The 12,477-nt window shown below is 54.8% G+C and overlaps 2 protein-coding genes across 4 annotated transcripts; one reads left to right on the forward strand and one right to left on the reverse strand.

The window, feature by feature from the left end:
• Window positions 1-1,577: 1,577 nt before the first annotated feature.
• Window positions 1,578-7,040, forward strand: RHEX (regulator of hemoglobinization and erythroid cell expansion). 3 transcript variants are annotated; one of them, XM_074850081.1, is made up of 6 exons: window positions 1,578-1,918; window positions 3,667-3,768; window positions 4,492-4,580; window positions 5,443-5,556; window positions 5,935-5,996; window positions 6,365-7,040. In XM_074850081.1, exons 1-6 carry the CDS (start codon window positions 1,674-1,676, stop codon window positions 6,569-6,571), a joined length of 819 nt encoding a protein of 272 aa, XP_074706182.1. In that variant the 5' UTR covers window positions 1,578-1,673; the 3' UTR covers window positions 6,572-7,040. The 3 variants fall into 3 exon arrangements, with proteins under 3 accessions (XP_074706182.1, XP_074706183.1, XP_074706184.1); XM_074850082.1 differs by having other exon boundaries at window positions 5,449-5,556; XM_074850083.1 differs by having other exon boundaries at window positions 5,935-6,022; window positions 6,365-6,586.
• Window positions 7,041-10,043: 3,003 nt separating this feature from the next.
• Window positions 10,044-12,231, reverse strand: AVPR1B (arginine vasopressin receptor 1B). Its single transcript, XM_074850281.1, has 2 exons — window positions 11,253-12,231; window positions 10,044-10,351 (listed from the first exon to the last, which is right to left on the reverse strand). Exons 1-2 carry the CDS (start codon window positions 12,229-12,231, stop codon window positions 10,044-10,046), a joined length of 1,287 nt encoding a protein of 428 aa, XP_074706382.1.
• Window positions 12,232-12,477: the final 246 nt, after the last annotated feature.

The following is a 12,477-nucleotide window of genomic DNA, read 5'->3' on the forward strand; positions in this document are numbered from 1 at the left end:
GCGTACGCAGGTGGGAGAGCTGCACCGTTTTCAACACACTGGGGCACGGGGCAGCCGTGACACTGCCTGTCCCTGCCTGCTGCTGCCTGTCCCTGCCTGCGCCTGGGGCATTCGTGCTGTCTTTACGGTGGAGAGAGCCCAGAGTGACAGAGCTCAACGTGCAGAATTATTTATAAGACCGGGGGCCTTTGAATCCGCTTTGTTAATAAAACAGCAGAAAAAGCACTTACGTTCAGTGGAAATGTAATGAAACGTGACTGCCAGCTACTGGAACGTCCCAGGTCTTGTAAGTAATATATGGCCCATATATAGTCCTGTACTGCTTCCAGGCAGCAGCTGTCATAAAGTGTATCTTACCCCATCCAGCTTTACACACTTGCCCTCAGATACGTTAGAAATAGGTTATACACCTTATGCGGAAACCATGCTCTACTCATTTTAAGAAGCCTGCTTTCAGGCTAAAAATAAGTTGTGTTCTTTTTTTATATTTCCTTTAGTTTTGCCACTTTCATGATTAGCTCTGACTGATTCAAATCGCACCCAAGTAGCATTTTCTGAAAAGTCTTTTTTTCTCTGTTTATCAAATACTTCTTCCACCTGTTAATCTGTTTATACATCACTGAGCACTTGAAAGAGCGAAACCCTGCAATAGCAAACACTCATTTTTAAAAAAAAATAAAAACAAGCAAGCTTCAGTTAAATATTTACCCGTGGCACAGAAGCTGTGGGTAAAGCAGGAGTAAAATCCCCCTGTGATGGAGCTGATGGATGCTGGTCCCTGCGCTCCCAGGGGATGGGGGGAAATGTGGCAGCGACCGACCCACAACGGGGACCTGGCGGGGGACCCCAACTCATGGTGAAGCTCCTGGGAGTGAACCCCGATGGCGCTTGGCACCTGGGGGTAAGTTGTGCTTTGCAGGCGCTGGGGGATTCACTGAGATGCTGGGATGTTATCTCCCTGGGAGAGGGTTGCTATGGGAACGCGGGGATGATGGGGATGTTTAAACGCCAGCGGGCACCGTCCCCATGAGTCAGGGACCCCATGAGAAGGGGGGTCCCTCGCTCCCTGCTCATCTCCTGCCAGGGAAGAAGCACAAGAGAGGTCGGGCTGCTGCGGGGCATCCCCAGCACCAAACCTCTGCTTCGGTGTGAGAGCTGCAAAATCAACTCCTCCGGAGCAGTGGCCCCACACTCCCCAAATCTGCCGTGAACCGACGAGAGCGGGTGTGCCAGTCTGCCGTTTGCACCCTGCCATTACTAACTGATGCCACAAGTTACTACTGACCAGAAAATTTTCCCAGAAAATGGGCAGGTGGAGGCCCATTTGCCCCCAGCAGTCACCATGCCAGGCTCTGGGACTATGTCCCTTACGATTTAAAATGTTTTACCCCTGTAGAAGCCTTTTACTTGGAAGCACCCAGAGCACTTTTTGGGTGGCAGCTGAATTGCTTGGGGCTGAGCCAGCTCCACTGCTGCTGGGCAGAGCTCTCTGTCCTCGGGGACCATTTTGCTCCAGCTTCATTTTAGCACAAAACTGCTGGAAGATGGAGCAAGAGCCCCCCTCTTGTCAGAGCAAGACACCTCCCAGGAGAGTCACCCGGGGGGATAGAGTGTCCCCAGCCCTGGATCAGAAGTGGCTGCAGAACAGCAGAGAAACACCCAGATATATTTAAATGAGCCAGTTGACAGAGGGGAAGCGTCATGGAACCTCATGTGGGCTCGTTCCGGCCATCACCATTGGGGTAGAGCAAGACCGCATCCGGCACCGAGCCGGCGAGTGCCTCTGCGCTGCCGGACCCCTGCGGCTGCACGGCCACCGAAAATGCTGCCGAAACGTCCTTAATTCCTGCTGCCCCCAAGGCCCCGGCTGCCCAGGTCCTGCAGGAAAGGGAAGGCACGGAGAGCTCTGGCGCACCAGGTAAAGCACCGTTGGATACTGCACTCCACTGGCCATTGCCCGCGATGCCTCGGAAGGCGGAGGGGTCGTTCATCGGGAGGAGAGCTGGGTTTGGTGCCCGTATCCGAGGGATGCCTGCAGGCGTGCGTCGCAGCTAGCCTGGGCTTTAGCCTTAATCTGGGGCAGCAAGGCCTGACTCAAATGGGATTAAAATAATTTGAGGCGTTCCTGTGATTTTGCTTACCTTTAGATTGAGCGCAGACGTCTTAAAATGACTACTTGGTAACTGGTCACGTCGGAGCTCTTTACAAGCCTTGATTTCAGTGGGGCATCTTGCTTGAGAAAGGGTTAATATCCTGAGGCCTAGAGGGAGGGCGGCTCACAGCAAGTTTACTGATACACCAAAAAAGTACATGTGCTGCCAGCATCTTACTGGCTGTTATCTTCAAAATAGATATTTCAACATGCGTATGTGTATCATCTCTTCAATCTCGCCATACCCCATCTCAGCAAAGAAGCTGCCTGCTGCTGATATTTGGATTTGGGTCTTATTTTGCAATTTCCTTTTGAACAGCTCATTTTTCAGATTGTTATCTGCTGCAGCAGCATCTCTTGCCCCACAATAGGAAATGAGCCATTTAAGAATGACAGCCATTTGAGAAGGATATTTGGGGACAGATCAGTTCAACAAGGGAGGGGGAAAATTCCAGCAAGAAATGGACTTTTAGCTTGGCAGTTGCCAAACTGTTTGGGTAAGTGGAATTTCGCAGGAGATTGATGAGGCTATCGGAAAGGCTTTTGATGAATTACTCTGAGAGATGTGTCACAGAGGAAATTATAGAATCTGATCCATAGGATGGATAACGCCTTTGCTCTAACTATCAATCTATCTATCAGTCTATCAAACATATTATTATGGCTCCTTTAATCATCATATCGAAGCTTTAGCTGGAGATACCTCCCTATGTTAGCCATTTATAAACAGTAAGTATATAGGCATTGAGTGAAAATTTAAAGTGCTTTTTTGCAAGTGAAGGCTCACAAAATGAATGCCCCCAATTGCTGTCCATTATTATAAATCTCCTCAGTATTATGGCTAAAAGTCGCAAGCCAAGGGGCCCAGTCCGGGCGTATGCTTTTTCTGATGATGTGCCTTAAGTCCCCTTGACTGCAACAAGATTGAAGCGCTCACTTAAAATTAAATCTGAGGTGTTCCAAATGCAGAGGTGTTGAAGGGCCCCCCCCTGGACCTTTCTGGCTGGATCTTGACGGATGCAAAATCCTGATGCCAAACCCGTGGCGTTCTTTTTGTTATTTTGGTTGGGTTTTTTTTGTTTGTTTGTTGTTTTTTTTTTTTTCCAGATTATAGTTATCAAATATTTTTTGTGGATTTAAAAAAAAAAAAAAAAGAAATGAGAGATAGGATTAAAGCAATCTTTAAGGCAATTTAAAGAATAAATTTCAGTTCTTGTTACTATCAGCGCCGCGGTGGAGCCCAGAAGCTCCAGCCACGTATCAGATACGACCGAGGCGGCAGTGTATAAAACTATTAAGCTCAATGATAACGGCAAGGAGAGTCTGTGGCTGGGTGAAGGGTGCGTGTGAGAAGGACGTGCACCGGCAGCGAGAGCCTCGCGCGGAGGGAAGGCTGGGTGCCTTTGTTTTACATCTGCAATGTCAGACCACCGCTTTCAAGTGGTGAGCCTGACCTTCAGGTGATGTGGAGCGGCGTGAAGCTCAATGGGACCATTTTGGTTGATCGCCACCAGGGCTAGCTGCCTCTCTCTGACCCCCCCACCCCCACACCGAGACCTCCAACGCTTCGCCGGGCGTCCCACTGACCTCGCAGGGAGGATGAGCACTTGCGAGTGGTGAGTACAACCCCCCCGGGGTAAGGAGCGGCCGGCAGCCTTTCACAACCCTCCTGCAGCGAGGGGAACACCCCAAGGGGGAAGGATAACGGCTGCAACGGACTTCTCGGCCTCGCTTGGCCGGGCTCAGGCTGCGGGGATGCTGTGCCGTGTGTCCGGAGGCAGCGGCAGGGTGGGGGGATGCTGCAGCCCCCGTTGCTGGTGACACCGTGCCAGCTTCTTGCTGTGCTGGGGGCAACCACGCGTCCTCGCCGGGTGGCCACGTTTGGCAGACACACAGGCGCGAGTCTCAGACAGGTGTGATTTTGGCGGGAGCCATCTTTGTAACTTCTCTCTTCCAGCAAGCACGGCGCACCCCGCCGTTGGCAACGCGGCTTTCAAAAACCCTTCTTAAGACGGGCACCCAAAAATGAAGTGTAACCAAAAACGAAGTCCCAAAATGGGAACCATCAGTGTGAGGTTAATGGTTGGATTAGATGATCTTCAAGGTCTTTTCCAACCCAGATGATTCTGTGATTCTGGGAGCCCTACAGTCGTTTTTGAAAATGAAGCCCCAGATTTTTGGGCACACCGCCTTAAAGACTAAAAGTAAAACCAAAAACTGTACCAGCAAACCTTGGTCTAAACCACACTTTGAGGCAGCATCAGGCAAACAGTGCCTGAAAGATTTAAAATAATTTGGTTATTTCTTTCTCTTAGGCAAAATATTTTTCTCTTGCTCAGGTGGGTGCTTGTTGCCATCTCAGCTGTCACCTTGATCCTATACGCTCTCCTCTTGCTGACACTTTACATCATGCTCAGCAGGAAAATAGGTAATTTACTGTCTTGTTGGCTTTACCTCTTGTGTTCCTCATTCTCACTCACAATCGTCCAGTTCAGAGAGTGAAAGTCGTTTGCCCAAAGCTTCAACATCCCCCGGTTTGTAAAGCACAACCAAGTCCTTGCTCTGGGTCTGGTTCTCAGGGAGCAACCAGTGCCGCTGCGGAGCCCACGCGGGGTGAGGGAGGGAGCCGGCCCCCCCCAGTCCCCCCCAGACCCCCGGGTGGGCTGGGCACCGGCGTGGGATGGGAATGGGTCAGGGCAGGGACCATCCACCAGCGTCGCTGCGCTGGGCCGGGGGGGCCAGGCTGCCCCGACAGCCGCTGTGTGAGCAGCTCTAAGTGGTGGGGGCAGTATCAGAGGGGGTTATACAGCCTTTTGTTGTTTCAAAAACATTTTCTTTTATAGCTCTTGTTAGTAAAGTGGTGGAAAAATACCGTCAGAATCCATTTGCAAAATATTAATTCAGATGAAGCTACAGTTTCCAGCAGGAAAATCTTTCACAAAAAGATGCTGCCCACATTTACACATAAACAAGATCTGCTTGGCCCTGGGGGTCAAACTAATTTCGAACTCGCACGGGAATAGCCCCTGATGGTGTGATTTAGCACTGGAGCCTTTCATGGCAGAACAGGGCACTCACTTAATCATCTCAGTAATTGAATTGATAGATATTTGCCCGCTCCAATACATAACAATAATTATTGCTGTGCCAGCGGCTCGTGCTGAACGGGCTTTGCTGTGGGGCAGTGCTGGGGCTTGGGGTCCTGGGGGGGTCCGAGGGCAATGGTGCGTGGGGTGTATCGGACATCACCAGCGTCCTGGGCTGGAGGAAGGTGCTGACTGGCCTCTCAGTTGCAGCCAGCCGTTCCTGCGGCGAGCCGGCGAGCAGCAGCCCTGCGGCACAGCCCCAGCAGCCCCCGGCCCCTGCGGCGGGAGGGGAAGAGGCGCCGAGACCCTCCTACGCGGGTAAGGGGACCCTGCAGCCACGGGGTGTTGTGCTGGCACATGAATATAAACGGATGGTATTGCATTGGCGCGATACTCTCCTCCTTAACCGGCTGGGAAGACCCTCACCTGCTGGCCTTGACCTTGACCTGGTGGAAGAGGGAGCAAGCGGCCGGGCGAAGGGCAGGCGCACCAGTCGCTCACAGTTCCAGTTGCCTCCTGCCTCCTCTGGCCTTTCCCTGCCCAGTTCCCCCCGGGCAGGGGGCTGAAGAGGGGAGTGGGCACATGTTGTTGGATTTTCAGTTTTCACTCTCCAGCGTGTTTGCTTTTTCTCCTGGTTTATTTTTTCCCTTAACCCCCCAAGTCACAATGGAGGTGGTAATGATTCCTGTTTTTAAGGGAGCAGCGACACGTCTTCAGAGACCTCAGAGGACTCGGACAGCAGCCCCTCCTGCCCGCAGGTACCAGCAGCCCCTCCTGCCCGCAGGTACGGCCGCGGGCAGAGAGCCTTTGCCAAAAGCAACCGCAGCCGCAGAGGTGCCGGCGCCGTGTGGGTCCTGCCCGGCTCGAGACCCACAGAGCAGCAACGGGGGGGGGGGCAAATGGATCAAACCATATTGAAATACTGGTGGTGAGGCTGGGGGGAGGGTGGTTACCTGCCGTATACAACGTTCCCCATTTAGCAGGAAGCATCCCCGGGGGCTGGGGACATCCCTGGGCACAACCCGGGCACAACAACGGCTGCACTTTGCCTTCGTGTGGGTTCAAGGGCAAAGCCGCCCTGGGTGGATGCTGGTGCCTGACCTGGGGTTTGTGTCTGCTTCTGCAGGGCCCTTGCTCCGAAGAAAACCTCAATTACACGTCCTTGGTCTTCCCGGGGAAAGGCCGCAGGCCGGGCTCTGCCAGGGACTACGAGAATGTGAAAACCGGGACGGACTACGTCAACGTGGACCCAAAGAAGAAGAAAGTGGATTTCTGGCCCTGTTCCAGCCCTGTGGTGTCCAAGTCCATCGAGTACACCGAGATGAAGCTGTGACCCCCAGGATGCTGCTGCGGGGCGCCGGGTCAGACGGGGTGATGCCCCAAGTCCCCGGCAGCCGCATGAGCGGGGCTTCCCCTCGCCTCGGTCAGCGCCTGGCACGGGCTGACGCCTGCCAGCTTTTATTCCTTGTAACACTCTAACCCGCCAATACAATTTGCTTGGTATTTTACTTAAATGCATCACTGTTCCTGAAGGCTGCTGAGCGTGGGATGGCTCAGGGTAGTTCCTCCTACCCAGGCTGAAATGTGCTCTCCAGTTTTCTGTGATGGCCCTTTTTTCTCATTTCATGAAAGCAAATGAAACATCCCCCCCTGCCTCTCGAAGTGGGATGTAGTTCTGGGAGGGAAATGCAGGGATCTTCAAAATATCCACCCAACCTGGCTGGCACCTCTTCTGAATGATGCTTTCTTTGCTGATCAGTGTCATAAAATACTTTTAAATACAGTTCTTCCACCGGCTTTGCCCTCTCTGCCCAACAAGCCCTGATTCATTGCCCGCCCCCCCGCACCCCTTTTCCTTTGATGCTCAAAATCTTTCCAAGTCCCCATCGCCCTCAGAGGTGTTGCTGGGGCTGGGGTGGCTGCGCGGGTGGCTGGACCCCCCTGGCCACACGTGGAGGGGGATGCCAAGGAAGGAGGGTGGCCCTGCCAGGGAGCTTCCTCCCCCAGCTGAAAGCCATAGTCATCAGCCCAGCTGGCAAACGGCCGAGGGGTTCCCGGGGGTTTATATCCCCCCTCCTCAGGTGGAGGATCTGGGCTGGTTGCTGGTGCCTCTGGGCTGTGAGGGGCCCAGGACTGGACCCCAGATGTCTATGTGAGCACAAGCAAGTCGAATCCCTCTGTGTTTCGTGGGGAGGGATGATATTCACGTCTCCCACATTTTGCTTTTCCTGCTTTGTCCCTGCACCAAAGGCCCTGGGTGCAGGAGTTGGTCTCTCCCCACCTGAGCGATGCCCACACCCGGCAGAGCTGCAGAGGGGGGGTCAGTGCCCTGGGTTGGGGCACACACCACTGTCCCCCTGTGACCTGGCACCACGTTTCACATTTTCCTTAAACATTGGTTTAATTTCCAGGGGACTTGAAGTACAGCACTGCAATCTTTTCTAACAAAACTGAGTTGGGGGCTCTCCAGCCTGCAGAGATAAGCTTGGGATTGTGAAGGGACCATGCTGGGAAGGCTGGTACCTCCTCGGAGGTGCTGCTTCCTCTGCTCCTCAGTGATCACATTTGTTGGGTTGCCTTCATGCTCCTGAGGACCAGGAGAACCAGTGCCCGGCTGGAGTTCGCTGCCCTCGCTCTGCTGCAGCAAATTGCTGCTGCAGATGGGGACCAGTCCCTCCATCCACTCTGCTTTTTGTTACTTATGATTTTTTCAAGAAATAAACTTTTGAAGTGCTGGGAAGGGGAACAATGCAATAGCTGGGAGCTCTGTTACGCTGATGGAGCTGGCACGTCCCGGTACAGCCCCCCTTTCCTCAGGGATGGAGCTGCCCCCAGCGCATTTCAAATCATCTCAGCAGCGATGTGCTTTAATGAAAGGTTGTGAGACGATCGATTTGGTATCGATCCCGGGGTGGGTCAGGCACTTCTGGTTTTATGACCTTGTTGTGCAGAGCTGGACCGACTTGAAGGGCGCGTGAGGGAAAATGTTCAAAAACCCAAATAATCTCTGGGAAACATTGCTAAAGGCCAGGAGAGGTCCGTTTAAGGAACTGGAGATGAGGTTGAAACCAGCTAGTGGGAGTTTCTGGAAAAACTGATTCAAAGGGTTAGTGATTAAAAAGTGAAAATCATTTAAGATTTTAAAATACTTTACTCTAAATGTCTTATTTTTACAGATTTAGCCTGTGATAATAGAGGGAATAATGCACCTTGCTTGCAGGGAATTCAGTACTGTCAGTGCTTCCCCCATCAGCAGCTTTTGAGCTCGATTCCCAGAGCAAAGGGATGCTCTTGCCCACCTCACTCACGCTTCCTTCTTAAACAAAGCAGCTTCTGGGAGACCCCCAACACTTGGGGCGAAGGGCAGGGGCCAGGCTGGCACTGCAAGGCCATGGCTCATTCCCAGCTGCCCGCTGCCCCTCCTCTGTGCTCCCAAGTGCCCTGAAGTCATCTCCGAGCACTGGGTGGTTTTGGCACTCTGATCTCTGCTAAATAAGACAAAATCAGCAGCAATTTGAGAGCAGCTCTTTAATGGGATGCAGCAGCTGTTGAACAGCGTGGAGCAGCCCTGCACAGCGGCCGGGGGCTGCGAGTAAACCTGGCGGGAGGCAGGATCTGCCTGGGCAAGCTGGAGCTGGGCCAGGGCTGCTCCGAGCAGCACTGTGGTGGTATCAGTGGTGCCTTTCAGATGCTCGCCCCAGCGCAGCGCGATGCCACTGTGCGGTAGCAGGACAGCTGTGCACAGCAGGAGGGGACATTTCTGCCCTGTGGTTTTTGCTCCAGCCCCATCCCTGGCCCCGGGGAGGTGGGCAGAGGGTCCAGCTCCAGACCTGCCTGTCAGCGGAGGGCAACGCTGTGCAGCATGGAGGGGAGAGCGTGCTGAGCCCCTCGGCGTGGGAGAGCTGCGTCTGCTCCACCAGCAAAGCCCTGAGGATTGGAGATGAGTAACCTCCTTGCAGGGAGCTCTGGAGCAGATGTTGCCTCCTGCTGTGCTCAGGCTGCTTTGCTGGTGTCTGAAACACCCAAAGCTCGAGTCCCTCCAGGAAGAGATGCTGGTGCAGCATCCCCCAGCAGATACCGGGGTTGCGAGGAGTTCCTGGAGGAGGGCAGCCCGGCAGCGAGAGCCTGCCTAACGTCAGAGGGAGGTGGATGCTGTGAGGAGGTGGATGCTGTGAGGAGGTGGATGCTGTGGTCAGGCAGCAGCCGATGGGGCTCTGTCTTGTCTCCCCCACTGCTCACAGCAGATGCAGAGTGTACAGTAGCAAGCACACAAGGATGCGATGGACAGTGATGCTTTTGGGGTTCAGCACCCAGCTTTCGGCAAAAGGGGAGGCTACCAGGTGGAGAGAGACATGGCTCTGCAGTGACAATGTTCATGGTGTCACATTTGAAGAAGAGAAGGCTGAGGGGAGACCTCATCACTCTACAACTACCTGAAAGGACATTGTAGAGAGGTTGGTGCTGGTCTCTTCTCACAGGGAATTAGTGACAGAACAAGAGGGAACGGCTTTAAACTGCAACAGGGGAGGTTCAGTCTGGACATGAAGAAAAAGTGTTTCCCAGAAAGAGTGGTCAGAGAGTGGAATAGGCTGCCCAGGGAGGGGGTGGAGTCACCATCCCTGGGTGTGTTTAAGGGCCGTTTGGATGAGCTGTTGGGAGATATGGTGTAAGGGAGAACTTTGTAGAGCTGGCCTGATGGTTGGACTCGATGATCTTTTCCAACCTGAAGGATTCTGTGATTCTGTGATCTGGTGGCAGCTGTCCTCAGTGAAGGGACGTGCCCAGGAACTGTCCCCCACTGCAGCCTAGATCATGCCCGACTCGGTCACCACCTCCTCACAGGGTACATCGAAGTCCTTGGTGCTGCCCCTGTGCAGGGGGAGGCTGGCGGGGCTGGTGTGGTGGCTGTGGCTCAGGATGGTGGTTTTTCTGCTGCAGAGGCTCCCAGTTGAGGCCTGTCTCCGCAGCCCGAGCCGGGGACTGCCCCAGCAGGACAAGCAGCGTGCTGCGTCCTGGAGCAGGTGCCCGCTGAAGAACATGTAAATCCAGGGGTTGCAGCAGCTGCTGAGGCTGGCCAGCAGCATGGTGATGGTGAAAGCCACGTTGGTGGACTCTGGGAAGGCAAGGGAGAGAGCTGAAACATCCCCCGGGCTGGGCATGGGCTGGGCAGGGTCTCAGCGTGTGATGGGCAGGACCTTGGGGGCTCTTTTTGTCTTGGGCACGTGTCCTTTGTCCCATTCCCACCCCATCTGACTGGAATTTCTTTGGGTAGGAGAGTCTGCAGCAGGGCAGGCAGAGCTGGGCTCTACCTGTGGCTGAGGGCTGCGGGTGGGTGATGTACAGTGGTGGGGATGTGCTGGGGCACATCCTCAGGGAAGGTGCTGCGAGATGAGACCCAGCAGCTTCTGGACCTTCCTTCAGCCTGTTTGCTGGTCAAAGCGTCTCCCAGAGGCCTTTCAATCTTGGGTGAAGTTCCTTCTACCCACGAACAGACTAGGAGAGCTACTGAAAATTTCCAGAAGAAGTCAACCTATGAAATTGGAAATCTGAAACCTCTGCAGCTGGCTCAGAAAAAGCCTTACGTGTGCTCGATGTGACACGTGGAGGACCTGCTCCAGCAGCACAGCTGCTCTGAGAGGCAGCCCGGGCCACAACACAGTTAAAACCCTCCCTGTAGCCACATACCGAGCACGGCAGCTCCTGAAGAAAATTCCCACATGAGGGATGAACCACACACGGCAAAGATGGTCACATCACACCTTTACATGTCTCTACTGGTGGTGGTCAAAAGCCACTGCTTCAGTGGTTTTACTGGTGAAAGGAATGACTTGACTCTGCAGTTTTCTATAAATGCTGCTGGGGAGCAAACCTGTAGCCTCCCACACGACTTTTAAAATGACAAAATAACAGACAGCTTTTGTTTGTTAAAAATGCAAAGGGCACGCTGTGTGCCTTGGCACCCAGGGCTCTGCGCCTGCTCCAGGCTGCAGCCCAGCATCCCCACCACTACTCACCATCACTGGGAGCATCCTCGTCCCACACCGACCACATCTGCATGCTGAAAAACGGCGCCCAGCAGGCGACATAGGCCACCACGATGACAAAAGTCATCTTCACCGTGCGGATCTTGGCACGGGAGATAGTGCGCACGCTGCTCACCCGCGAGGGCTGCCCGCTGGGACATTGCCCGCTCTTCTCGGAGGAGCAGGGAGCAGGAGGGGCAGCTGCTGCGGGTCCCCCCATGCCGGGGGCACCGCTCTGGGTCTTGCCCTTGAGGTTCTTGCAGATCTCGTAGCAGATGAGGCTGTAGCAGACGGTGAGGATGCCGACAGGCAGGATGAAGATGCACAGTGTGGTCCAGGTGATGTAGGCTCGGGCTCCCCACGGGTACCTGAAGTCCGCCCAGCAGTCCAGCACCCCCGAGCCCTGGCGCACCTCCCGCAGGGAGAAGATGAAGATCTGGGGCAGGCTGAGAAGGAGGCTGAGCAGCCACGTGGCCCCGATCATGGCGTAGGCCTGGCGGCTGGGCTGCTGCAGGCTGTGCAGGGGGTGGCACACGGCCAGGTAACGGTCCAGCGTCATCATGATGAGCATGTAGGTGGAGGCGAACATGCTCAGCACCTGCAGGTACTTGACTGCCCGGCAGAGTGGGTCCGGCCCCAAGAAGCGGTACGTCACCTCCCAGATCATCTGCGGCAGCACCTGGAAGAGCGCAACGCCCAGGTCGGTCAGGCCCAGGTGCAGGATGAAGAGATGCATGCGGCTCATTTTCTTCCTCAGGCGGTACATCGCCAGCAGCACCCCCACGTTGCCTATGGTCGCTACAGCCAGGATGGCGGCCAGCACCCCAATCTCTGCCTTGGCCAGCTCCTCATCCCGGGTGTGCAGGAGGGTCAGGTTGGGGTCTCCTGCCAGGGTGTGGGGGCTCAGCAGCCCCTGGCTGTGCCCAGGCCGGCTGCGATGCGTGCTGTTCCAGCCCCAGCCTGGCTCCATCACTTCAGGAAGCTCTGCGGGAGCACAGGCCGCTATAATGCTCGTCTCCGATGGCCTGTTAAACCTTTCCCTGCCTCCCCAGGGCTGAGCTGTTGGGGTTGGTGCTGCCCCTGAGCACAACTGCACCAGCTCCTCTGCCCCTGTCCAGGATGTGCCTCCTCCAGCGGTCCCCAACGCTGGTGCAGGTTGTCACCTCCTCTGCCTTGTGCTCCTCAGCATCACACTAACCCTGCGCTGTGCGGCTGC

Source organism: Strix aluco, chromosome 25 (assembly GCF_031877795.1).
Source record: "Strix aluco isolate bStrAlu1 chromosome 25, bStrAlu1.hap1, whole genome shotgun sequence".
Taxonomy (NCBI): Eukaryota; Metazoa; Chordata; class Aves; order Strigiformes; family Strigidae; genus Strix; species Strix aluco.

Coding starts and splice junctions, on each gene's coding strand:
- RHEX (XM_074850081.1), top strand. CDS start 1,674: ATGAGCCAGTTGACAGAGGGGAAGCGTCATGGAACCTCATGTGGGCTC. Junction 4,581..5,442: donor CATGCTCAGCAGGAAAATAG/GTAATTTACTGT, acceptor CTGGCCTCTCAG/TTGCAGCCAGCCGTTCCTGC. Junction 5,557..5,934: donor GCCGAGACCCTCCTACGCGG/GTAAGGGGACCC, acceptor CCTGTTTTTAAG/GGAGCAGCGACACGTCTTCA.
- AVPR1B (XM_074850281.1), bottom strand. CDS start 12,231: ATGGAGCCAGGCTGGGGCTGGAACAGCACGCATCGCAGCCGGCCTGGG. Junction 10,352..11,252: donor CGAGGATGCTCCCAGTGATG/GTGAGTAGTGGT, acceptor TTGCCTTCCCAG/AGTCCACCAACGTGGCTTTC.